Source organism: Podarcis liolepis (assembly GCF_965112155.1).
Source record: "Podarcis liolepis genome assembly, chromosome: 3".
Lineage (NCBI taxonomy): Eukaryota > Metazoa > Chordata > Lepidosauria > Squamata > Lacertidae > Podarcis > Podarcis liolepis.
This window is the reverse complement of record NC_139557.1, coordinates 11,464,319-11,488,804: the sequence shown is the minus strand read 5'-3', so window position 1 is coordinate 11,488,804 and position 24,486 is coordinate 11,464,319. Positions and strand designations below refer to the sequence as shown.

Here is a 24,486-nt window from a genome sequence, read left to right as displayed (position 1 = left end):
ATGACGGTCAATATTAAAAATATTTCCCACTCTGGCCTGCTCACGCAAATATATCTGTGCCTTTTCAATTATGTCTCTCCTTTCCTCAGTGGTGAACAGAGTATTCAGGAGCTGGCGGCAATCTGTCCAAGTAGGACTATGAGTATTTATTATTGAAGTCACCAAGTCCATCATAGCCTGAGGTTTTTCTGCGAAAGATGGGGTGTGTGTTTTCCAATTCATCAGATCTGTAGTCGTGAATGGAATATATTGCAGGGTCGAAGTTCGAGGTGGCCTTGGTCCAGGTAGCCCGTTAACCAGCACAGGCTCCTCAAGTGCATCAAATACTCTTCTGAGAGGGGCTACTACGTGATCTTTCTCTTCGCTTTGCTCTAGGGGCCTTAAATCATAGGGGATGGTATTTGTCCCAAGGCGTTCTTTTAGCAGCCTTATACGCCTGGCTGTATTGCTTGCTGACCGATTAAGGTCTCCCTGTAACTTCTGTAATAATTCTCTAGGATTTGGATGTACAGGAGTTTGGGGTAGGCAATCAGTTGTTTCACTAAAAGAGACTGTAGATGGAGTTCTACTGGGACTCACAGATGGAATAACCACTTCTGCTTGGGCTTTATTATAGGACTCCAATGCCTCCTGAAGATATTTATCATAATCTATCAAGGAATCAAGTTCTGTGACTCCAGCCCCATTATTCATTCCACTTTCTTGCCTTGGGGTTACAACTGGTGGAGGGTTTGGATTAGGCTCCCTTCGATGTGGAGCATAAGGTGGAGGTGGAAGCAGCTCTTCCTCTGGTCCCTCAAAAATGGGTTTGAGTTTATTTGGCAAGATTCCTTTCCTAGCTTCGGCTTTTACAGCCAATAATTTGCATCGTTGGACTTTGCATTCCCTTATCCATGGAGGATTTTTATTTAATGTGCTCAGCCAGGAATCTATATATGAAAATTGTTCTGGGCACCCTCCAATTTCTTTGGCGATGTTAGACCAAAGTTTGCTTACTAAATTTATATCAAAAGTTCCCTGAGATGGCCATCCAGTATTTTGCTTCGGCCACTCTAATTCACATAACGTTCTCAGGCGCTCTGGCGTCATTTTGACTCCATATGCCCCTGAGAAGGCTTTCTTAAAATTATTTAACATACATTCAAGAGGTGTATTTTCCCCTTTTGAACCCCCAACTCCCATTGTATGGCCCTGTGAAGTATCCACTCAGTCACTCACACACACGCTTCGTGGGGTTTCTTGCCCAGATGGAGTCGCCTCACTGGGAACCGAAGTACTACCCACTCCACACTCAGGTCAGCTACAGATTGCTCTGTACTTTCTCACACATACAATGCGCTGGATACTTCACCACACACTACCTCCCAACTTTCCCTTTTCCCCCACCAGACCACCATCTGATATACCCAACCACCTAGCGTACTCAGTTCCCACTTACTGAGACGCAGAAGTTTGATCAAGACTTCTCTTCCTCCCAATTAATTGGAGGGCCAAAAATCCCTTTGTGCACTTACCCCTGGTTGGTTCCGTTTCCCCCCGGTCCGTCGCCGCCAGTGAGCAGGGTATCAGACAGACGAGACTTCTGCGTTCCCCCTGGAAAAATTTACCAGTGCGCGCTTGGGTAAGCAGTTTAGAGATCCTCTCTCTTGTACCCTGCTCAGTAGAGCGAAGGGGCTGCGTTCCAGCAGACCACTTATCCGAGTCACAGGGCACCATAAAATGTAGCACCCTGCTTGTGGTTAACGCTTAGCTGGAATGAAATATTCAACGCAGCAATAGAGAATTTAAAATAATTATTTATTTGTCAGACAAATAAATGAGAGGCACAGTGGTATATGGTTACCAAGCTCTGGCCTGGCCCCTGCCATTATGGCCAGCCCTTATATTCCCTTAATCCAGCCCCCTTTGCTCCTCCTGTGGCTGCCTCTGTCCAATCAGCCTAGTTGGATTTCCTATTGGCTGATTGCTAGAACCAATCACAAAAAGATACACCCATATCCTTCTGTCCTTATATGGAAGACAAACAGCTATATATTGTTACATCTATAAATGACAAATAAGTAGTAATATATCTTACATGTGTCTCAACAAGGAATCTTAATTACCAGCTCACCTCTTGCCCTCCCTGCCCTATTGCCTTCTAAAACAAATGGTTAATCTTAAATTTTTATCTTAAACATATGTCAAGGATCTTGAGTTTCACATCAACATTGAAAGATATCCTTCATTTGAAGGTTTCTAAACAAATGTCTGGCAGCTAATATATCAGGACAGCATTTGATGGCGTCTTCTTGTCTGGCAAGAGGCTGGACTGGTGGCTGACTTAATTTCAAGATAAATACAACTCTTCTAGCATTTGTTAAATCCTTTGCATAATTACATTTAAGCCAACATATTTAATACACAACACAGATAGCCTCTTAAAAGGAATAAGGCCTTTTTAAAGTAGAGAGAGAAAGAAAGAAAAGGACTCAGTTTAAAACAGTTTCAGAAGAAGCCTCCCCCCCTTCAGCAAGCTGCTTTTCCCATTATCTGTTTAAGGAAGAAACAGCTTTTAAAAAGACTTCCCAGCTAGATGCTTTAAAAAGACTTCCCAAAAAGCCTCTCTTTCTCTGTCAGCTAGATGTTTTTTCTCCCATTTACCTCTGGCCTTAGAAAATACAGCTCAAGGTTTTAAGAGAGGCCCATGGTATCATTTTACTATTTGCCCATTCCTAATTATGTTTATCTCTGCCTTTGTTATCTTCTGTAACATGTAGGGTCAATGTCCTGCTTTTAGTCTGTAATTTCAGCTTTTACGACTTTGAGAATTGCTTTCTGCTATAAATCAAAAGGGGCCCCTTGTCTTAGGAGAATGGCCAAGGTTTTCTCTGCCTGGCATTGAAACATTTGAAAATCTACTTTTGAAAATCTAAGCCCTCTTTAATATACAAGTCCTGATCAAACATTAATAAAATGCAGGCTTATGCCTGATGCCTCAGAAGGATGATGAAGTATACCGTGAAATGGATGTACCAATGTACAGTAAAAGCATAAATATTTTTTTAAAAAGAATATTGTCACAAAAAGCTACCATTAGACCTGCAGCTATACTTTTGTGAGCTTTCAAGGGAGCAGAAAGGGGGCAGTCCTGAATTACTATTGTGTTGTTGTTATTCCAGCAGGTTCCATAAAGACAACAGAGAACGTGCCTGTTTAAGGGAAGGGAATTGCAAATGGCAGAGGCCACAAAGTGAGACAAACTTTCAGGTGTTCTGATCCCAGGCTGTTCAGGGGAAAACACCATAAATACATCAAAACCAACACTTTGAACAGGTATCTAACTGGCAGCCTGCAGCTACACCTTTTCTCTGTAGCACTGGGAAGGAGAGGTAAGGTGCAGTTGAAAAGGAAACAGAAACCAAGTTTTATATGATCTGGCTGGGATCCAAAGCACTGCCGATGGCATTCCACTCGTGCCCGTGGGGCTTTTCAGCTCCCCCTTCCAGCAGCAGCCCCCCCTTCCCTACAAGCCAAAGGACCATGCAAAGCAGCAGGCCGCAAAGAGGGAGGCGTTGATACTGCAAAGAAATGCCATTTTTTCTGCATGTGCTCAGAAGCTCTCCCTTTTCATGTTTGGGGCATGTTTCTGTTAGGAAATCAAGCCTTATCAGGAGAAACTGGCCACTCTCCAGGCACCCGGCTTGAATCCCGGTTGACCTCCCTGTCTGCATTCTCCGGCAGGATCCAGGCTAGGTCACGATCGCCGATCCTCCTCAAGCGTGAGAAAAACACACCACTCTTTCCTGCCCCCAAGCAGGGGAAAGAGATAGACAGAAATGTATTTACATGCCTTTTTTTCTGTCTTTGCAGCATTACAGAGAAACGCGTCTGCTCTCTTCAAACTCCAACAGCAGAGAGAGAAACTCCACCTCCTGTACTTCCTGTACAGGTCAAATTACACTCTGAGCTAAATCCGGTGCTCAGCACTGTGAATAGACTGTCCCTTTGTTCCCACGGTACAGTCCCAACATTCCCATCATGTTTTGCTTTCCGGCTAGCTGCAGCTCGCTGCCGCATTGCATCCATATCGTAACAGTTTCCAGCCTCAGTTTCCTATAATTGATTTCTGCGCAAAGTGTGTTCTGCTTCATAGAGAGCACGTGTTGTGGTGGGGTCTGAACAGGCCACTCCTCTGCTGCTGGGTGGGTTAGTATGGATGACCATCCGCAGTGATTGGGAGGTTGGGTTACTGGGCAAATTTTGGTGTTGCCATTTCCCTAAATGGACCAAAGGTTATAAAATCAAGTCACACAGCACTGACTGGGCTATTTTGCTGCGTGCATCGGATCACCCGCCCTAATCTAGGGCTATTGCGTTGACCTTGCTATGCCTGTCATGGGGTCGTCTGCTTTTGGGGCAGGAGCCTGGTAGGAATTTTGTCCATTTGGCTGATTGACTGGTGCCATTTGGTTTTTGCCTAGCAAATCGTCACAACTTGTAAGGTTGCGGTTAGGCATTGGTTAAAAAATTGGTTGGTGGAGGGGTAAGTACCTGCCCCTCCAATGCTGCTGCAGAAAGGGAGTTCCGTTAAAGGAATCCAGGGGCTTGCCATTCTTTTGTCCGTATCCCTGAATGGGGCTTAGGGCCGCGCAAGCCCCCGGGAGCATGGGGGGGGGATGAGGGTCTGGTGCCCGGCTCCATGCTCTCCCCAATATTGTTTTCCCTCATTGGCTTCCGCTGGAATCCGGAAGTCAGTTCTGTCTCTGGGTGTGGGGACAGATAGTCATAACCAATGCCTAAGCAACCACTCACATTTATGTATTTTAATAAAGTTGTGGCCAAAATTATGCCAAAAACCTTAAACAAAAATTATGTGTGAATTGTGAATTATTTAGGGGGTGGCTTGGGGACCTCGACATACAACACCCAGAGTTATGTTCTATGAGGCAATATCCAGAAGACGAAGAGGAAGAGGAAGAGGAAGAGGAAGAGGAAGAGGAAGAGGAAGAGGAAGAGGAAGAGGAAGAAGAAGAAGAAGAAGAAGAAGAAGAAGAAGAAGAAGAAGAAGAAGAAATTGTACAACGTAAAAACATGCTCATGTTATGAACTGCACTGAGATCTGCAGATGAAAGTTGGTATACAAAATTAATTCATAATAATAAATCAACTGCTGAGAAACTTACTCGCCCATCACTTGTGAGAAGTATAGAGTCGCTCTTTATATCCCGGTGAATGACTCCTTGGTTGTGCAGATAGGACAGTGCTCTTAGGACAGACAGACAGACAGTAGCAATCTGTTCTTCATTCATTCTGGAATTTTTAAAAGAAAGCAACACATGGAAACAAATCCTGCTGTAGGGGTTTCATCTGCTTCAACTCCCATCATCCCTGACCACTGGCCACTGGAATGATGGGAGTTGTAGTGCAATGACATCTGGGGACCCATGGTTGAGAAAGGCTGTTCCATTTGGTGGGAACAGGAAGGGAACAGGGGCACTAGGGAAGCAAGTCTAGAGTAAGAGACTAGGGTGATGTCTGCTGCTTCCAGGAACTCTTTTTGTTATGAGACTTTTGTGGGTGAGCAGAGAGTTTGTTTGGCTCCTGGGTGAGAACTGAGAGACTGAGAGGGAGTGTGTGTCAGAAGGAAAATGAATTGACATTGATTTATATGCATTAGTCACTTTGCATTAATGGACCACTTTAACATGTAACAGTGCAATTTTGTAATATTTAAACTGTCTGTTGTTTTTTAAGCTTTTTATACAGCGCTTAGAAATGTTTTCAACATATTAAGTGGTATAGAAATTAAATAATAATCCATCAATCTAATTTTTATTTTTATTAAATTGTTTTGACATAACATAAATGGGCGGTAGCTCATTTGGTAGATGCTTAATCTCAGAGTTGTGGGTTCAAGTCTCACATTGCGTAAAAGAGTCTTGTACTGCAGGGAGTTGCACTAGACCTCATAGTCCCTTCCAAATCTATGATTCCGTAATTTTATGAACAACTTCGTTATACAGATAAGTTTGAGTTCACACACAAAAAATTATAATTAGTTGAAAGTTGTGCATAAGGTTCACTCCCCACTGCTTTTCCTCACAGCAACCCTGTGGTGTAGGTCAGGCTGAGAGGAAGTGACTGGCCAAAGGTCCCCCAGTGAGATTCATTGCTGTAAGTGAAGGAATGGGTTTCCCAAATCTAAAATCTGACTGTGCAGTCAGTCTGAAACAGGCCCCAAAATCCCATTTTTCCTTCTCCACTAGCTAAAATGCATTAACGAGCACTTGAGCCAAGAACCCAGCTGTATAAACAAAGCTCTCTCCTTTATCAGTCCATGACGCCTAATGAATGGCCTTGTCCATTCCAAAGTGGAGCAGGGATGACACATCTGGGTCTTATCTTACTTCCTGACCACAATGACGCACAGACCTTGTCCGGGAACAGTGCCAGGAATGTTCTCAGAGTTGGTGACCTCCTGCCCCAAGATAAGAGTATAGGAACAGGAACAACCTTTTATGGTCAGGAATACCAGAACAGGAATATCTGTTTATGGTCATGGATGTCAACTTACGAGTATAAGCTGACGTGGTTGGATTCCTGGGGAAGGGGGGAGAGGGTGCCTGGAGTATATATATACTGCATGAAATTTCTCATTTCTTTGGACTTGCTGTGAACTGACCACACAAGTGCCTTCTGCTATCCGGAGAGCAGAATAAACTCTTTCTCTGAACCAGACCTCGGTGTCATTTGACTTCCTTTCTCCCTCCCGGGAGCAACGCAGACCCCACCAGTCGGTATAGTCTAATAAGGCTACAGAAGTGGGATCTGAACCCTGGTCTCCCAGGTCCTGGTCTTAAACTCTTACCATCCCACTGGCAAACACTTGTGAGCACTCAAGACAAGGATGGAGCCAACACTGCTTGTTCAGATTGCCATCGTGAAGACAGGGAGTGCGGGCAGAAGAAGACTCCCAACATCTCTTGCCTAATGAATGGTCAGTAGCTAATCGCAACCCTGGCTGTGGTCAAGCCATCAGGCATGATGAACATTTTGCCCACTGTGGCCTCGTGTTAAAGGTAAAGGGACCCCTGACCATTAGGTCCAGTCATGACTGACTCTGGGGTTGCGGCGCTCATCATGCTTTATTGGCCGAAGGAGCCGGTGTACAGCTTCCGGGTCATGTGGCCAGTATGACTAAGCCGCTTCTGGCGAACCAGAGCAGCACACGGAAACGCCGTTTACCTTCCCACCAGAGGGGTACCTATTTATCTACTTGCACTTTGACGTGCTTTCGAACTGCTAGGTTGGCAGGAGCAGGGACAGAGCAACGGGAGCTCACCCCATGGCGGGGATTCGAACCACGACCTTCTGATCGGCAAGTCCTAGGTTCTGTGGTTTAACCCACAGCGCCACCCACTGCAAAGCCTTCAATGAAACCTTAGAGAGATGGCCATAAAATGTTCAAATACCAAGAAAGGAGTGCTTCTAATGAATCCCGGCCCTAATGACAGCACTTAAGAGTTTTCTGGAAGCATCTGTTTGCAATTAAATGCCTGTCAAAATATTTGGCACTGTGACTAACAGTTCAGAAAATAGCTCCTAATGAAAGCTACGAGCTTGCTGGTTTTTTTAGTATGTGGGCTGAAGCGGGTCTTTAAAATAGCCACAGCAGAAAAGTTACAGAGCAAATGAGATTTTCCCCTATTTGAGAATCAGCTAGTGTAAAAGAATTAAGCACACAGACTTCCAAGTTGCTCAGGCACCAGCACATCCATGTTGGAAATCAAACCCACCACACTTCCCTTGTGCAACATCTTACTGATACATCTGATGTTACAACCAAACTATGTTTCGCAAATTCACAGGTTGCCATGGAAACGACAAGGCAATGAATAGGAATTAGCAGGATAGGATGTACCCAATGTGTATGGCTCCCTTCGACTAGTCTTCTTCTGTTGTTGTTGTTGCTGCTGCTGCTAATGATAGAATGGCATAATGTGTTGACTTAATGCTAATGCCAAATCCTTTCGTTCCTTCTCGCCATTTTACAAACTTTACCTTCCTCTGTCTGCATGCTGATGCTCCATGTACAGGGGTTCAGCTCATTGATGTAAAGGTAAAGGACCCCTGGATGGTTAAGTCCAGTCAAAGGCGACTATAGGACGTGGCGCTCATCTTGCTTTTCAGGCCAAAGGAGCTGGTGTTTGTTCACAGACAGCTTACCAGGTCATGTGGCCAGCATGACTAAACTGGTGCAATGGGACACCGTGATGGAAGCCAGAGAGCATGGAAATGCCGTTTACCTTCCCACCACAGTGGTACCTATTTATCTACTTGCACTGGAATGCTTTTGAACAGCTAGGTTGGCAGGAGCTGGGAAAGAGCAACAGGAGCTCACCCCGTCGCGGGGATTCAAAGCACCAACCTTCCGATCAGCAAGCCCAAGAGGCTCGGTGGTTTAGACCACAGCACCACCCACACCACCCTGATGTAGTGAGATCAAGCCAGTTTCAGCGAATGACGAAAGCCCTTTTAGGCAGACAAACCATGGTGCAAACTATCAGATGCCTGGAAGGGTTGTCTTGTCTTAAAACGTACCCATTTCATGCAGCTTACCTGGTGTGAGTCACTATGTCGGTCAAAGCACCACCTTCCAAAAACTCCATAACAACCCACAGCTCATCTCCCACAAGGTAGCTGTTGTACATGTCGACCACGTTCTCGTGATGATAGTCTCTCATTATTACAACCTTAAAGAACAGAAGAGGAGAACCTCTGAATGGTGTGATAATGGGTTTTTGCACATCTGTTGTTTTTTAATTCACATAGGCCAAATTGTACATACATTTTTTATAAAACAGCAGCCGCAACACACACACACACACACACACACACACACACACATCTTTAAAAAAAAGTTTTAATGTGAATTATCAGCAAAATAACATTGAACTAAAACATATTGACCTTGAAATAAAACGAAGTCCTTATGTGGAACTGGGCTTTAGGTATATGTTTGGTCGAAGCACACAAATCCTGCCTGGTAACTCTCGACCTTCCCCCAGTGAATTAAAAAAGTGACTTGCAATTTGAAGCAATGAGTTTATGATTGTGTAAAGGGTTCCTGTGCCCACAGCAAATGTGTAGAAGTAGAATTTGAGGCGGGTGCAAGTTGGATTGAATCAAGCTGCTGAAATGCCTCTTCCCTAAACTATGAAAGATGCAACACAGGAGCGCTCTTCTCCTTTGCATCTTGCTGGCAAATGGAGAAAGAGAAAGCTTGCCCTGTATAGGCACAACTTGGCTCTCTGAATCATGAATTGTACATTTAAGGAAGGTGGCATGAATGCTTTGGGAAGACAGGGAATGGGAACGGGCTGGTCCCATCTGAGTGGCACTCCATGAACACTGCCAGCACTGCAGCAGATGGTCTGGTGCCAGCATCTACCCTCAGAGAAGAGTGGTAGCATGGGGGCAGAACATGTACTTTGCATGCAAAACGCCCCAGGTTGCATTCCTGGCATCTACTGTAAGGGCAGGGACAGACTGCGAGACGTGAGGTTACAGGGAACCAGGCAGAGGGCCTTCTCGGTGGTGGCACCCACCCTGTGGAACAGCCTCCCATCAGATGTCAAGACAATAAGCAACTATCTTACTTTTAAAAGACATTTGAAGGCAGCCCTGTTTAGGGAAGTTTTTAATGTTAATGCTTTATTGTGTTTTAATATTCAGTTGGGAGCCGCCCAGAGTGGCTGGGGAAATTATTATTAGACTCCGTTTCTGAAAACCTCAGAGAGCCACTCCAGTTAGCGCAGACAATATTGAGATAGATAGATAGATAGATAGATAGATAGATAGATAGATAGATAGAGGAACTGTTGGTTGTGTAAGCCGGTGTCCCCAGGGCTCTGGAGAGCATCTGGATCTTTTTGGACCTCCTTGCTTTAGCTTCCTGAACGCAACTTTTCCTTCACCGCCTTTCGCAACTTAGAATGAGATTAGCACCTTCTGGGAGCAGTTGCCAAAAAGGGCTGTCGAAGGCTCTGTTTCATTTGGAGCTAAGGAGATAGTGGGTTGGGGGGAATAAATGTTTTTGTTACATAATGGTGGGAGAAGGGTGACTAAATCAAAGCAATGGCTTCTGTGTATGAGAGAGAAGTCCTGGTTTCTAGCTAAGCCCTCTGCAAACTTTACATCACACAGACATCCAACAGCTCACAGAGGTGTCTTTCAAGACAGGTGGATACAGAATATGGCTTTTAATGATACTTTGTCCAATTCAGTGCCATCCTTAAGTCCAATTAGAATTGATGGGCACAATCCGGAGGCAAGCTTACCTCTAATTTTATTTTATTTTTATTATGTTTCTAGCCCACCTTTCTTCCAAGGAGCTCAAGGTGCCGCGCCCAGTTCTCCTCGTTCCCCATGGCTTCCTTAAAGGTAAAGTAAAGGTACCCCTGACTGTTAGGTCCAGTCACGTACGACTCTGGGGTTGCGCACTCATCTCGCTCTATAGGCCGAGGGAGACAGCGTTTGTCTGCAGACAGCTTCTGGGTCATGTGGCCAGCAGGACTAAGCCACTTCTGGTGAACCAGAGCAGTGCATGGAAACGCCGTTTACCTTCCTGCCGGAACAGTACCTATTTATCTATTTGCACTTTGATGTGCTTTCGAACAGCTAGGTTGGCAGGAGCAGGGACCGAGCAACGGGAGCTCACCCTGTTGCGGGGATTCGAACCGCCGACCTTCTGATCGGCAAGTCCTAGGCTCTGTGGTTTAACCCACAGCGCCACCCGCGTCCCAGCATGGCTTCCTTACCTCTACTTAAAACCAATGGGCACAATCTAACACCTTCTGATCAGCAAGCACTAAGCTCTGTGATTTAACCGCAGCGCCACCCGCACCCCACACATGGTTTCCTTAAAGGTAAAGGGACCCCTAACCCTTAGGTCCAGTCATGACCGACTCTGGGGTTGTGGTGCTCATCTCGCTTTCTTGGCCGAGGGAGCCGGCGTACAGCTTCCGGGTCGTGTGGCCAGCATGACTAAGCCTCTTCTGGAAAACCAGAGCAGTGCATGGAAAGGCCATTTACCTTCCCGCTGGAGCAGTACCTATTTATCTACTTGCACTTTGACGTGCTTTCGAACTGCTAGGTTGGCAGGAGCAGGGACCGAGCAATGGGAGCTCACCCCGTTGCAGGGATTCGAACCGCCGACCTTCTGATCGGCAAGTCCTAGGCTCTGTGGTTTAACCCACAGCGCCACCCGCATCCCAGCATGGCTTCCTTACCTCTACTTAAAACCAATGGGCACAATCTAACAGCATGCTCAAGCCCAGCTGAAATGAGTAGGGTGGAAGCACCTTCCCACACTTCCAAAATGACATACCTCGTTGAAGAGCAGTTCCCTCCTTTGCTGCTTCCTGAGATCCATCTTCTTCACTGCAACTTGCTTCCCCGTGTGCTTCTCTGTGGCAATGCAAACGATACCAGTGGAGCCTTCCCCAATTTTGATGAAGTTGTCCAAGTACTCCCGAGGGTCACCAGGGCTCACCACCAGCTGCAAGGCCGCTCGGAACTGCTCGTGAGAGACCCGGGAGGGCTGTTGGTCTGAGGAAGAGCCCCAGCTTGGTGGAGGATAAGCACTTGAAGTGATGCTTGGGGAGCTTGGGTAAGAAGCTGTGGAAATGTAATGTGAGCTTGGCTGGAGAGAAGGCTGGTGTTGATAGTGGGAGAATTTGTGATAGACTGCTGGGTACTGGTAGCCACTGCCTGAATACGTGACTTTGCTTTGACTTTGAGGTAGCTTGGTTGGGCCTCGAGGGTAAGTGTCTGACCCAGACAGCGGTGGGCTTACAACCATCTGTGCTCGATCATAATCCAGCTGTGAAAAGAAGCAAGTCAACAGGTAAGCGTGGTTTCACGTACATTGAAAGACCTGCATTGGCTCCCAGTACGTTTCCGAGCACAATTCAAAGTGCTGGTGCTGACCTTAAAAGCCCTAAACAGCCTTGGCCCAGTATACCTGAAGGATCCACCCCCATCATTCAGCCTGGACACTGAGGTCCAAGGGCCTTTTGGCAGTTCCCTCACTGTGAGAAATGAGGGTACAGGGAACTAAGCAGAGGGCCTTCTTGGTAGTGGTGCCCGCCCTGTGGAACGCCCTCCAACCAGAGGTCAAGGAAATAAACAGTGATCTGACTTTTGGAAGACATCTGAAGGCAGCCTTGTTTAAGGAAGTTTTTAATGTTTGATATTTTATTGTGTTTTTAATATTCTGTTGGGAGCCACCCAGATGGGCAGAGTATAAATTATTATTATTATTATTATTATTATTATTATTATTATTATTATTATTATATCTTTATTGCAGTCCATAGACCCACAAAACAGTTTCAAAACAAGATACAGTTAAAACAACCAAACAACAGGCGAAAGAGACTGAGGTAGAGCATGATGGTCTTTGTTTTTTGAGACCTCTGAAAGAAACTTTGCCACGGTCAGTGTATATTATTATTATTTTGAGTGTTTCCTAAATAATGACGGGATGTGATTGCTCTTGTGGCATCTCTCAAGTTGGGCCATCTGAGCATAGCCAGCTCTTACTCAATACATCTCTCAGGAACCAAATGCTGGCCCCTACTAAGTGGGTAGCTTGGTTAGAACCAATTGGTACTTGGCGGTACCAATAATGCCAAGGTTGCAGGTTCGATCCCCATATAGGCCAGCTGCATATTCCTGCATTTCAGGGAAGGGTCCCTTCCAACTCTACAATCTATGATTATATGCTACTCCTTTCAACCGATACACAGTAATCTCTTTCAATGAAACACATTATTTCAATAAGAGTAAATGCCACAGCTCAGTGGTTAGGGAAGGGAGCAACTGATGGCTGCAGCAGGAAGCACCTGGTTGAACTCTGGTGCAGGTAGATTGCAGGCAACTGTCATTCATAGGGGGAGTCACAGGTTCGTGGACAGCAAATGCTTTGGATGCCTAAGATCCCAGGTTGAAACCCTGCCATCTCCAGTTAAAAGGATCTTTGATAGCAAAGGTGGGAAATATTTCTACCTGTACCCTAGGGGACCATCAGGTGGTCGCCACAGGTGACACTTAGTTAGATGGGCCAGTAATCTGATTTAGAACAAGGCGTCTTCAAATATTACTGATTTCCTGCTTTTCCAAGGCACATATTTCTCTGACTTTAGTAGAGATAATTGCAGCCGATTCTACAGAAGCCAGATGGAGGGGAGGAACCTGTGGCTGAACTCCAACTTCCATCAACCCTGACCACTGGCCACATTGGCTGTGGCTGATATGGAGGTCCACTGGCTTCTCATCCTTGGTCTTCAGACCTAGCCTTCAGACCATGGGCACAATCCACAAAGAAATTGTCCTGCACAAGCTGCATTGAACTATCGCAGGTCCCATTCATCTCATGTTCAGGAGAACTTCCCACTAGATTTCACCCTACATTTGTGTCCTTCTACCATGGGTTGCAGAGCTACTAAACACACATTGTGGGTTGAATAGCTGCTTCCGCAGCACATGTGCTCTTGTATACTGGAATTGCAAACCTGTGCACACTTAAGGCTGGTCTCATCGACTTGAATGGGATTTTAGGAGTCCCATTATGTACCTTATTCACAGCTCAGGTCTTTACAGTTATTCAACCCTATAGCAGATATGCCAATCTCAGCACCTTTCTTAACTGGCAAGATCTCCTCATCAGTGGAATGTGACCATATTATCGCTCTCCAAAATCACAGTGACTATTGTCCTCTCTGAAGCAGTCTGGGTTTTTCTTGCACTTTTATTCAGCCCAAATCCGGGGTGCTGACTTACACACACACACACATTGGGGGGCGGGTGGATTCATGTGATATTAGGGGGGAGGGGCAGAGGGTAAAAATCACCTTCCATGCCTCCCACCCCCACCTGGTAGGCCAGAGTTCGCCCAGCAGGCCAGTGTTGACCGGGCAGCAGCGGGGGATGTCGGTCCTCTCAATATGGGGGGGTCAGCCCCCTGCCTATAAATATTGAGGGGGCTGAAGCCCCTTCTGCCCTCTATAGTTGGCGCCCCTGGTTGAAATCATCTACCGGTAGAATCTGACGCTACAGACTGCTACATACCAAATCTTTTTAAAACCCAGTTACCTTTTGGCCAACTCTTTCCAGGCAGAGGTCCATGCCTTAACGCTCCACATCTGAGGATTTCTCGGGTTGTTCCCCCCAAAAAGCTTTCCCCACAACCCCCTCTTTAAAGCTGAATCAGAGCAAATGTTGATTCAGATCTCCCACAGATTGATGCTTGCTTCGATTGTGAAGTTTTCACAGTGGAGCAGCCTTTCTCAACCTGTGGGTCCCCAGATGTTGTTGAACTACAACTCCCATCATCCCTAGCTAGCAAGGCCAGAGCTCAGAGATGATGGGAGTTATAGTCCAACAACATCTGGGTACTCGCAGGTTGAGAACCGCTGCTCTAGAGCCACAAGAAAAAAGGTGTTTGGACACAGAGCAGACTATGCCTGGAAAGAGTGGAGAAAAGCTTAGTGTGGATAAGACCTTTCCCTTTCATACTGTTAATGTAATAGGAAGAAGTTGCTTTCATCTGGCCAGCCACTACTGGGGTAAGTCTGATCTGCTCTGATTCTAGCTGTCAGTGGTTTGAGCAGAACAGCTGCTGCTGCTGCCCGGTGTGTCTGACAGCAGGATGGATCACAACACAGTGCAAAGAGCAAGTGCCACGTAAAACTCTGATACATTCTCTCCTGTACCCCCTGTAATGAGTGTGATTAACCATTTCTTGATGGGGTTAGAGGGGATATTATTGCACAACATTGATTGGCATTCTGAAGCCTGCGAAGCAACACAGTTTCCTATCAAATGAAAGTCCATCGTGACAGATTGATGCAGCAACATCTGTTTGTACAACACGCAACCAATTCCCCTGACCATTCCCCTTGTTTGACTGGACAGGAGATGCTCCATACTGTCCACAACAGTTCAGAAATAGTTTAGTTTACAACTGTCAGAGTTGCTTCCAGATCCTAGCTCACAGAGGATCACGCTAGCCAGCGATCATTAAATAAAAGTCTTTATTGAGTTACAGTTTCCATTCTCAAGCTGCTGCGTGCAACTCTACGTCTTATGCTTAGATCGGTGAAGCTCCGTCTGAGTCTCCGCCCCTTGTACACCAACTTAATATCCTAGCCCTGCTCCACCTTTTCCGCCTGACTGTTCTTCTCTGGGTCCCTCTGCCCCCCGGGGTCTCTTCCTTCCGGGATTCTTCTGACGCTGACCCCCCGGACCCTCCTGTCTCCTTGCGCCGGGCTTTAGGACCTGGCTCCCTTTCCGGGCTGCCTACTGCGCCACCTTCCTGTGCATTTGAACTTGGCGCGCGCGCCCAACCTTCCACCTTCCGTCTAACCGTTTCTTCGCTCCCCGATGGAGGTGTGGCCACTCCTGACTCGTGCCCTCCCTCCTGTTGTGAGCTGCCAGCGCTTGATCCCTGGCGCCCTTCCTCTTCCCTGCTCTCTGGCGGTGACGCTGGTCCCGATTTCCAACTGCTCCCCTCTGAGTCCCCTCTGGCTCTATCTTCCTGGGGTGTCCCCCTAGTCTCCCCCCTTGCCCTGGCCACTGGTGCTCCTTTCTGTGAATCTTCTGATTCACTGGAAAGACTCGGAGATCTCGGGTCGTCGTCGTCACTCATCTTTTCTTCTGCCTCCTCCCCCTCGCTCTCTGTTTCCTCCCTTGCCCTTGCCTCTGCTCCTGAACCCCTGACAACAACCCAGTCTTCAGAACAGGCATTTTAATGTGCCTAAGGATAACAATTTATCAGAGGCCATACATTAAGTCAGGTGTGGTGGAATCTGCAGCCTTTTAGATGTTGTTGGACTCCAATTCCCATCAGCCTAAGCAAGCATGGCCAATGGTCAGGGATGATGTGAGTTGTAGTCCAAGAGGGCTGCAGCTTCCCCACTCTTGCATTAAGCTCAAAAATAATGAAATTGCAATGAGTTGCTATAGCAGGCTCCTGCAAATGAATGGCGATTTCCATTCTACCACATACTAGATTATCAACTAAAGGTTTAATTGTGGATGTAAAATAATTTGTGATCTGATTAACCTTTGGGACTGAAAAGAACCAGACAAAAGCTAGCTGCTGGATAGCTCAGCCAGTAGAGCATGAGGCTCTTAATCTCAGGCTTGTGAGTTGTGAGAAGACTCCTGCATTGCATCTATGATTCTAAACTCAAAAGCACGAGGCTGCTGAAGGTATCTGAGTACAGGCCATTTGATGAGAATCAGGCTTAAAATAGCCTTTTAAGATGGCAGATATCTGGTAGGAGAGGATGGGAGTAGAGTCAAGCAACACTTAGAGAGCCCTGGGTTAGCCACCACTGCCTTATGGGTAAATTGCTGTAATGCCAGTGGTTCTGTATGGAGCACAAATATCCTTGGTTCAAGACATCCTTTGACCTGTTTGGGTGGTCTTAGCACCTCTGAACATTTTAGTTTCTTACTCCACAAAAGGATGTTGTACAGCAGGGGGAAATGCGGACAACAGCAGGTGATATGATCAGGAGGCTGGGACATCTTTCCTACGAGGGAAGGTGAAGGTTTTCAAGGAAAAGTGTGTGTGTGTCTGTGTGTGTGTGTGTTTGAAGAATGGTGTTCACAAATAAAACTGAATGGCAGTAGATTCCATTTTGATGAGAGCGAGGACATATTCACCAAGCACATAATTCAGTTATGGAATTGGCTGTCATGTGGTGATGACTATGGTTTAGATGGCTTTAAAGGGGGGGAGATGTTGAACAAATACACAGAAGACAGATCTGTCAATGGGGCTTTATGAGGTGATCTGTGCTGGATACCAGTTTCTGTTGAGAGGGGAACAGCTGGAGAGAGGTCTATTGACTTCATCTTCTTCTTGTGGGCTTTCTGGACAATGTAAGAAACAGGACGCTTGGCTACATGGACCTTCAGTCTGATCCAACATTGCTCTTCTTATGTTCTTCACAGTATGAGCTATAGGTGACTGAAGCTACCAATGGTCCACTGAAATCAATGCCAATATTTCAATATGGCCTTTCTAAACCTGAATCTATCACAATAGCACAATGAGGAAAGGCCACAGCTCAGTGGTAGAACTTAGGTAGGTCCTAAGGTCAGTCCCTGGCATCTCCAGGAAGGGCTGCTGTCAGTCAGCAAAGACGTTATTGAGCAGATGGACCATTGGTCTGACTATGTGGCCATTGGTCTGACCGTATGGACCATACAGCAGCTTTGTATGTTCTTAATACAGTGGACCTAGAACTTCCTTGTTCTCAGAAGGCATTTTAACTGAAGTATTTTATTTATGCTTCATTTAAAAGCTGTTTACCTTAATGCTATTTTTAAGGTAAATACTTTTCTCTAGGCATATGAAGCTGCCTCCCAGTGGGTGAAATTTGAGTCTGTCTTGATTGGTAGTGCCCAGCTAGCATTGGTTCTCCAAGGTCTAAGGCTTTGATAGTACCAGCTACCATAAGCCCTTGAACTGGTGATGGCAGGGAATGAACTAATGTGGGCTTGAACAAAGGATCCTTCTTTCATCATTTTTTTAAATAGCCACTTTTCATGTGGTTTTACAATGTTTAACTTTATTTAAATATTATTCTAATTAATGGATGGATGGATCAATTGGGTGAAAGCCAAAAAGCTGAACTTATTAACAATCTTTAACTGGTGGAGAGTACCACTAGCAAAGACTCAAAACCAAAAGATGTAGCATCTCCACATAACCTGTAGGAACAGATAATTCACAGGTTTAATGGTCCAGGCATTCCATGTGTTTGGATGAAGAGATATTGGAAAAATAGTTCCCCAGCTTCCTTTATAATGTTACAAAGCTGTGTATCTGGCAAAATGAAAACATAGTCCATGTTTGCTGGGGGTTAGGCCAGCATGCCCAATGGCAAGGGATTACGTGGATGGTAGTCAACAATATCTGGAGAGAAAACTTGGGTCCCCAGCTGTTGTTGGACTACAGTTTCCATCATCCATGACCACTGGTCCTGCTAGCTAGGGATGATAGGAGTTGTAGTCCAACAACAGCTGGGGACCCAAGTTTGAGAAGCACCCTTGGGTGTGGTTGTATATTGATGTGTGTAATCTCCAATCAGTAGCATACATGCAACTTGAGTGAACTACAGTGGTGCCTCGCAAGACGAAAAGAATCTGTTCTGTGATTCTCTTCGTCTAGCGGTTTTCTCGTCTTGCAAAGCAAGCCCATTGGCGGATTAGCGGATTAGCGCTATTAGCGGCTTTTAGCGGCTTATCTGCTTATCGGATCAGCTGATAAGCGGCTTAGCGGCTTAGAAAAAGGGGGGGAAGGGGAAAAAACCCGCAGGAACTCGCAAGACATTTTCGGCTTGCGAAGCAAGCCCATAGGAAATTTGTTTTGCGAAGCACCTCCAAAACGGAAAACTCTTTCGTCTAGCGAGTTTTCCGTCTTGCGAGGCATTCGTCTTGCGGGGCACCACCGTATGTGTATATAGCACAGAATATCACACAATGAGATTTCATCCCTGAGGGAATTTATAAGATGGGCACATCAAATAGGAGCTCAGCCTCTTTTTAAAAGGAGCCTTCTCAAGGAAAAAATACAGGAGTTAGCCATTTCCTGAATTATTTCCTAAAATGACCAACTCTTTTTAAAAAAATCCTATTGTTTAAATCAAAAAGTCAAAAAGAAATTAAATCAGTGGCAGTCTTTGCAAGATGACAATGATGTTTTACATTGACGCTTAATCAGATTTGCTCGCGAGAGGTTAGAATTCAGACTACTGCATTCTTTGTTGTTGTTGTTGTTTTTAAATGTCCCACCTAGCTTTTTATCCATTTATTCTTGACATTCTCAAATATTCTTCTGAGCCAGTCTGAGGAAATTGTACCTATGAAGGTGCAAGATTAACAACAGAAAATGTAAACCATTTCTGAAAAGGAATAATTTTCAGCTTTGTTCAAAGCAAAAGAGCTTGGGATAATGTGTGTAACATCTCCGACGTGGGTGGGGGTTTCGACACAGACTCATGATGTAGCACAATTACAAATAATTATAGCTGTGAATTTATTTAATCAATCAATTTCAGTGGTGGCGCACAGGGAGGACAAAGCATAGAGCTCTTAAACAGCTCTCCGTTGCTAGTTTTACTGCTGGCTGGCAGCCAGGAGTTCCCTGATCCATGTTAGTTAAATGCACATTAATCTGAATTTGGCAGTGTAATCAAGGATCCAACTGAACTGTGAAATTGAATTCTGCAGTGGAACATCATTTGACCATTTTATGCTAAGACTGCAGGGTGGGGCGGAGGGGAGAAAGGGAGTTCGCCGCAGCATCAATTTGTCACTGTAGGCTGCACTGTTTGTGAGTAGGGTGTACTCAATGGAGGAAGATAGATTTAATGCAGAGATTAGCGTCTGGCAAACTCTCGTGTCCGGCGGACTCGCTCGTCTTTTAATCTCACAGCAAGCTTTGATAGAAAGAAGGCTTCCTGCAAGCTCAGAAGGCGTATCTGAAGTGTAGAGCTGTTGGGCTTCTCTTTCTCAAAGAAGAGCGCTTCCAAAGGCTCCAAAAACTGCTGACTATTCACCAAGTGTGGAACCGCCAACTGTGTTTTAGAGCTGCAAATTTCAGAGATACAAATGAGCTGGGTGCCGGCAATAGACTCGTGTGATTATTTCACCCATGAATTAATGGCAAGCTGCTTTAATTATCTCGCAAAATGACAAAGGAGTCCATGTTTGCTGGGGATTGGGTCAGCACCATGCTTAACATGGGAGGCTGACTGCTAATAATTTAAGTGCATGGATGGCTGCTTCGCTGACTCTTCCTCTAGTGCAAGACCTCTCAGTTTCAGTTTTATTTGTACAAGTGTGGTGGTGGCTTGCATTCATAAGGAGAGCCTCTCTGGAAGAGGTCGAGCCTATTCCATATTCTGTTGCCAACGTTGATGAGCATCTCAAAAAACCCTAGGTATGGAGGAAAATAATGGCATTTGTCTGTCACTTTGGCTGAAGGGACCAATTGCTCTTTTGGGTGGTAGACCTTTCTAAAGATCTCTGGTTCATTAGAAGGCCTGCTCTCTGTTTTTTTCTGAGTGTCTGAGGCTATACCTTTTCAAACTTTTCTCAGATCATGACAACTGAAAGTTTGAAAGCCAAAAATGAAGGAAACCTGGCTGCAACCAAGCATGCCTTGAAGATGCCCATCCCTGAACTGCTACAAAACCAGATGTAAAGTTGATATCCTACCAAGGTAGCATGGGTTCCTGTAACTTCAATGTGAGAATCTGGGATGAGCACAACTTTGTAATGCAGAAGCTGTTATATTTATATATATTTGTTTACAACCATATCTCACTGTCCTTCCATGATGGAATTCTAGCCAGAAGGCTTCCCATCTGGCCTCCCATCCAGATAGTGACTGCTTAGCTTCTACAAGGTTCTCTTTCATGTGGCTTTAGACCACATCTTGAGAGGCTTTGCTGTGTTTGCTTTTTAATTATGTGAAGAGCTATAGCAGTTGCCTTCTCTCTTTCTTTTAGATCATTGAAATTAAGCGTGTCTATCTGCCGGTCCTCTTCCACCTTTTAAATTAATGGTTACAGGTTCTCTCCATGAGAAAGCTCTTGACAAATATCCAGCAAATTATTGAGAAGAGGTTGGTTGGTAATTATTCTGCCGCCTCTCCTCCTTGTCTTTTGATAATGATGTGGACAGCTCACATGTTAGATAGAGTCTAATTACCTTCCCATGTTAGTGATTTGAAATTTACTTTAATGAATTGAATCAGCGGTAGCATTTTTTTTAAAGGCATGGCCGACTACAAGAGACAGGTTTAAGGAAAAAAGAAAAACAAAACAAGCTTTTGTAAAATGCACTCATGCTTATATTTTACACACACTTATGACTCAAGATGCTCCATTATTATTATTATTGCTTTCTGTGACATGCGTAACAAAAGATAATCTTGACACACCTTAATTCTAATCAGGACTAAGCATAGAGATCCACAGCATTGCAAAATCCAGAGAGTGGCATGCACTATAGGTATTGTTTCATTGCATACTTCTTTTTGACATTTATATTTTAATTAATCTCCCAAAGGAAATTCTTTGAATGACTGAAGAAAATGGAAAGAGGTGGGAGGGAAGGGAATCTGATTGTTCAGGTCCAGGTCAGCAGAGCAGATTAAGTTCTGACAAGAAATCTATCAAAAGCACAGCACTGAAACGGAACATGCTGCTGCAGCAGCAGCAGCTGTGCTGCCTATTCTCTGTGTAACACAAGCAAGGATATTCTCCCTTTGGCACAAAGGGCCTTTGAGTTGCTAGGAGGTGGATATCCCTCCTGCTTAAAAAACTCATTTCACTTTTTTTTCTGGGGAGGGGAGCGAAAGTGAAATAGAAGGTACAGGATGAGAATGCAACATCAGCAGCAACAAGAAACAACCATTTTGTAGACTTCGAAAGAGCAAGGTGTAAGAGATTGCTGGGGGTGGCTGGGGAGTGAGCCATCTAATTCGAATGCAATCGAAAGCGCTGATCCAGAAATCTAGCCTCCATGGGTACGTAGGCGGATAACTGCGTCTCTGCAGGATAGCAGAGGAAAACAGACAATGGACATCCCCACCCTGACATGTTCAGTTAAATAAAATGAAGTGCAGTTCTCCCACCCCACGTAGCTGATTCACTGAAATGAAGACTGACTCAGCGGGCATTGTGGACTGCAGTTCAGGTATGTGATGAAATGTGTCACATAGCCTGTCCTCCCCTGGATTCGCCATGGGGCCGAACTGAAATGCAGAACAGGTTCAGAATGCCAACTTGGAATGAATGGAAGAATGTGCCGACAAGCACAAAGAACAATAAACTTGTGGGATTTCCTGTTGCAAGATGCGGTAGGGACGGCTATCAGCTCAGATGGCTTTGCAGGGAAATGAGACAAAGTCATAGATAAGCAGGATACCCAAATGGTATCCTTAGAGGCAGTATATCTCTGAATGTGGGTTTGGGGTTTTTTGGGAGGGGAGGCACAGCAATTCTGTGTCCAGGGCAGCTGTCTTCCAGCTCCATCTGGTATGCAGGCTGAGACCCTACCTGCCCGCAGACTGTCTCGCCAGAGTGGTGCATGCTCTGGTTATCTCCTGCTTGGACTACTGCAATGCGCTCTTCGTGGGGCTAGCTTTGAAAGTGACCCAGAAACTACAACTAATCCTGAATGCGGCAGCTAGACTGGTGACTGGGAGAGTTTGCTGGGACCATATAACGCTGGACCTGAAAGACCTACATTGGCTCCCAGTATGTTTCCAAGCACAATTCAAAGTGTTGGTGCTGACCTTTAAAGCCCTAAATGGCCTCGGCCCAGTGTATCTGAAGGAGCGTCTCCATCCCCATCATTCAGCCCAGACACTGAGGTCCAAGGGCCTTTTGGCAGTTCCCTCACTGTGAGAAGTGAGGTTACAGGGAACCAGGCAGAGGGCATTCCTGGTAGTGGCGCAGTCCCATCAGATGTCAAGGAAATAAACAACTACCAGACTTTTAGAAGACATCTGAAGGCAGCCCTGTTTAGGGAAGCTTTTAATGTTTAATAGACTACTGTATTTTAATATTCTGTTAGGAGCCACCCAGAGTGGCTGGGGAAACCCAGCCAGATGGGTGGGGTATAAATAATGAATTATTATTATTATTATTATTATTATTATTATTATTATTATTATTATTATTACTACTACTACTACTACTACTACTACTACTGCTTTGCACAAGCAGCATGCAAGTCAGAGCACAGAACAACACAGCAATAGCATGGGACTATCTGGGCTGTACCATGCCAGCATGCAGGTGGAAGTTCACATTCTTAGGAAGTCTCCCAGACAAGAAATGTTGCCTGCACATAAAAAATTAACATGCCAGGGAAAATTCTAGGGCAGTCTTGCACAAAGGTTTTTTTAGTGAGTAGCAGTGGCTTCCACCCCCATGGAGGAGGATTCCATCTTGTGACCCCCGTCCCGGCAGTCCGAAGTGGTATAGTCCAGCCCTTCCTCATCGGCTGCCAGAAATCAAGCCATAGCTGCCACCCAGGGAGCATTCCATCAACATGAGATGGGCAAGATGGAAAAAGTTCAGAGGTTAAGGATAAAGCCAGGTAGTGGTGGGTCAGTTTGGTGGGGTATAAATAAATAAATAAATAATAATAATAATAATAATAATAATAATAATAATAATAATAATAATAATAGTAATAGCATGGGAAGGGAGCTGTCTTCATGCCCAGATTTCTGGGCTTCCTGAAGATGTCTGGTTGGCTTCCATTGGGAACAGGATACTGGATTAGATGGGGATTGATGCATCAGGGTTCCTTTTATGCATTTATGGGTAGAATCAGCTCTTATTGTACAGTTCTAAAAGGCTCAGTTAAACTAGCTCTTACTCTGGAATAAGCCTACAGAATTCACCAGGATTGTTCTGGGGCCAACGGCATATATTGCTGCAAAAGTCTTCTCCATAGCAAAGACTTTAACTAGTTGCTTGTATCAATTGAAGCTCAACCATATATGCAGCAATAGCAGTCAGGTATGGATCTGCTGTTTCATAAGGCTTGCTCGTGTCTGTGCATTTAGGCTATAGTGTTCCATGCACATGCTCAGGCACTTGGAAAGGAGAAATACTCAGTCTAGAAATAGGATATGGTTAACATTTTGGAAGGATGATATTGATGTCACTGAAAAATGTCAAGAGAGCTTTACAGAAGAAGGGTCAAAATTTAGATACCCCCATCCCCAGAGGTAATTCAAAAAACAAACCTTAACTAAAAATAAGGATGGGGAGCTAAATAATCTATGTCATTAATTGATTTTTGGACTTAAACCATCACCATTTCCCCCCCAGGAAGACATCTGTTTTTCCTTGTGCAAAAACACTATTTGTTTTGGAAATCGTAGCCTGGTTGGAACAGACGGATGAAACAGGCACTGCAATCCTATATCCACTGACCAGGAAGTAAGTTCCATTGCACTCAACGGGCCTTTACTTCTGCACAGTCATGTATAGAATGGAACTGTGAATCAGAAGCATCATTTTAACATGGAACACTCAGATATGAGACGTATTTTTGAGAATATGTGCTCAAATCCTCATGGGGAAAGGTTTCAAACGATGCCTCGTGTGGAGGCACTAGGTTGCCCCCAAGACTGAGTGGGCCAGATGCGTGTTGCACCTGCATGACGTCACATCGCCTGGAGGAGCCGGCCACTGAACTGACAACATGTGATCCATGTGACATCATGCACACACAATAAGGGGAGTGGCCCCTTTCCAACAAACATTGAGGAGGGTGAAGACACATTGGCCCACCAGAGTTGGGGCACCTGGCTTCATGAGAACCATGGCATTGCTCACAGGAGAAGCTATCAAGCCTCTACAGGAGGGATGGGGAACCTATGGCCGTTCAGAT

At 45.2% G+C, this 24,486-nt stretch overlaps 1 protein-coding gene across 6 annotated transcripts in view; it reads right to left on the bottom strand.

Annotated features, from left to right (window-relative positions):
• PAK5 (p21 (RAC1) activated kinase 5) overlaps positions 1–24,486 on the bottom strand; it is a 134,521-nt gene that overhangs the window by 20,281 nt on the left and 89,754 nt on the right. For all 6 annotated transcript variants that reach the window (XR_014524231.1, XR_014524232.1, XM_083495919.1 and 3 more), the window contains 3 exons: positions 11,372–11,866; positions 8,602–8,735; positions 5,166–5,292 (listed from right to left, as the gene is read on the bottom strand). Coding sequence is in view for 4 of the 6 variants with exons in the window: in XM_083495919.1 (XP_083352045.1) it covers positions 5,166–5,292; positions 8,602–8,735; positions 11,372–11,866 (756 nt within the window). In the remaining 2 variants the exon portion in view is untranslated. The remainder of the gene's footprint in view (positions 1–5,165; positions 5,293–8,601; positions 8,736–11,371; positions 11,867–24,486) is intronic.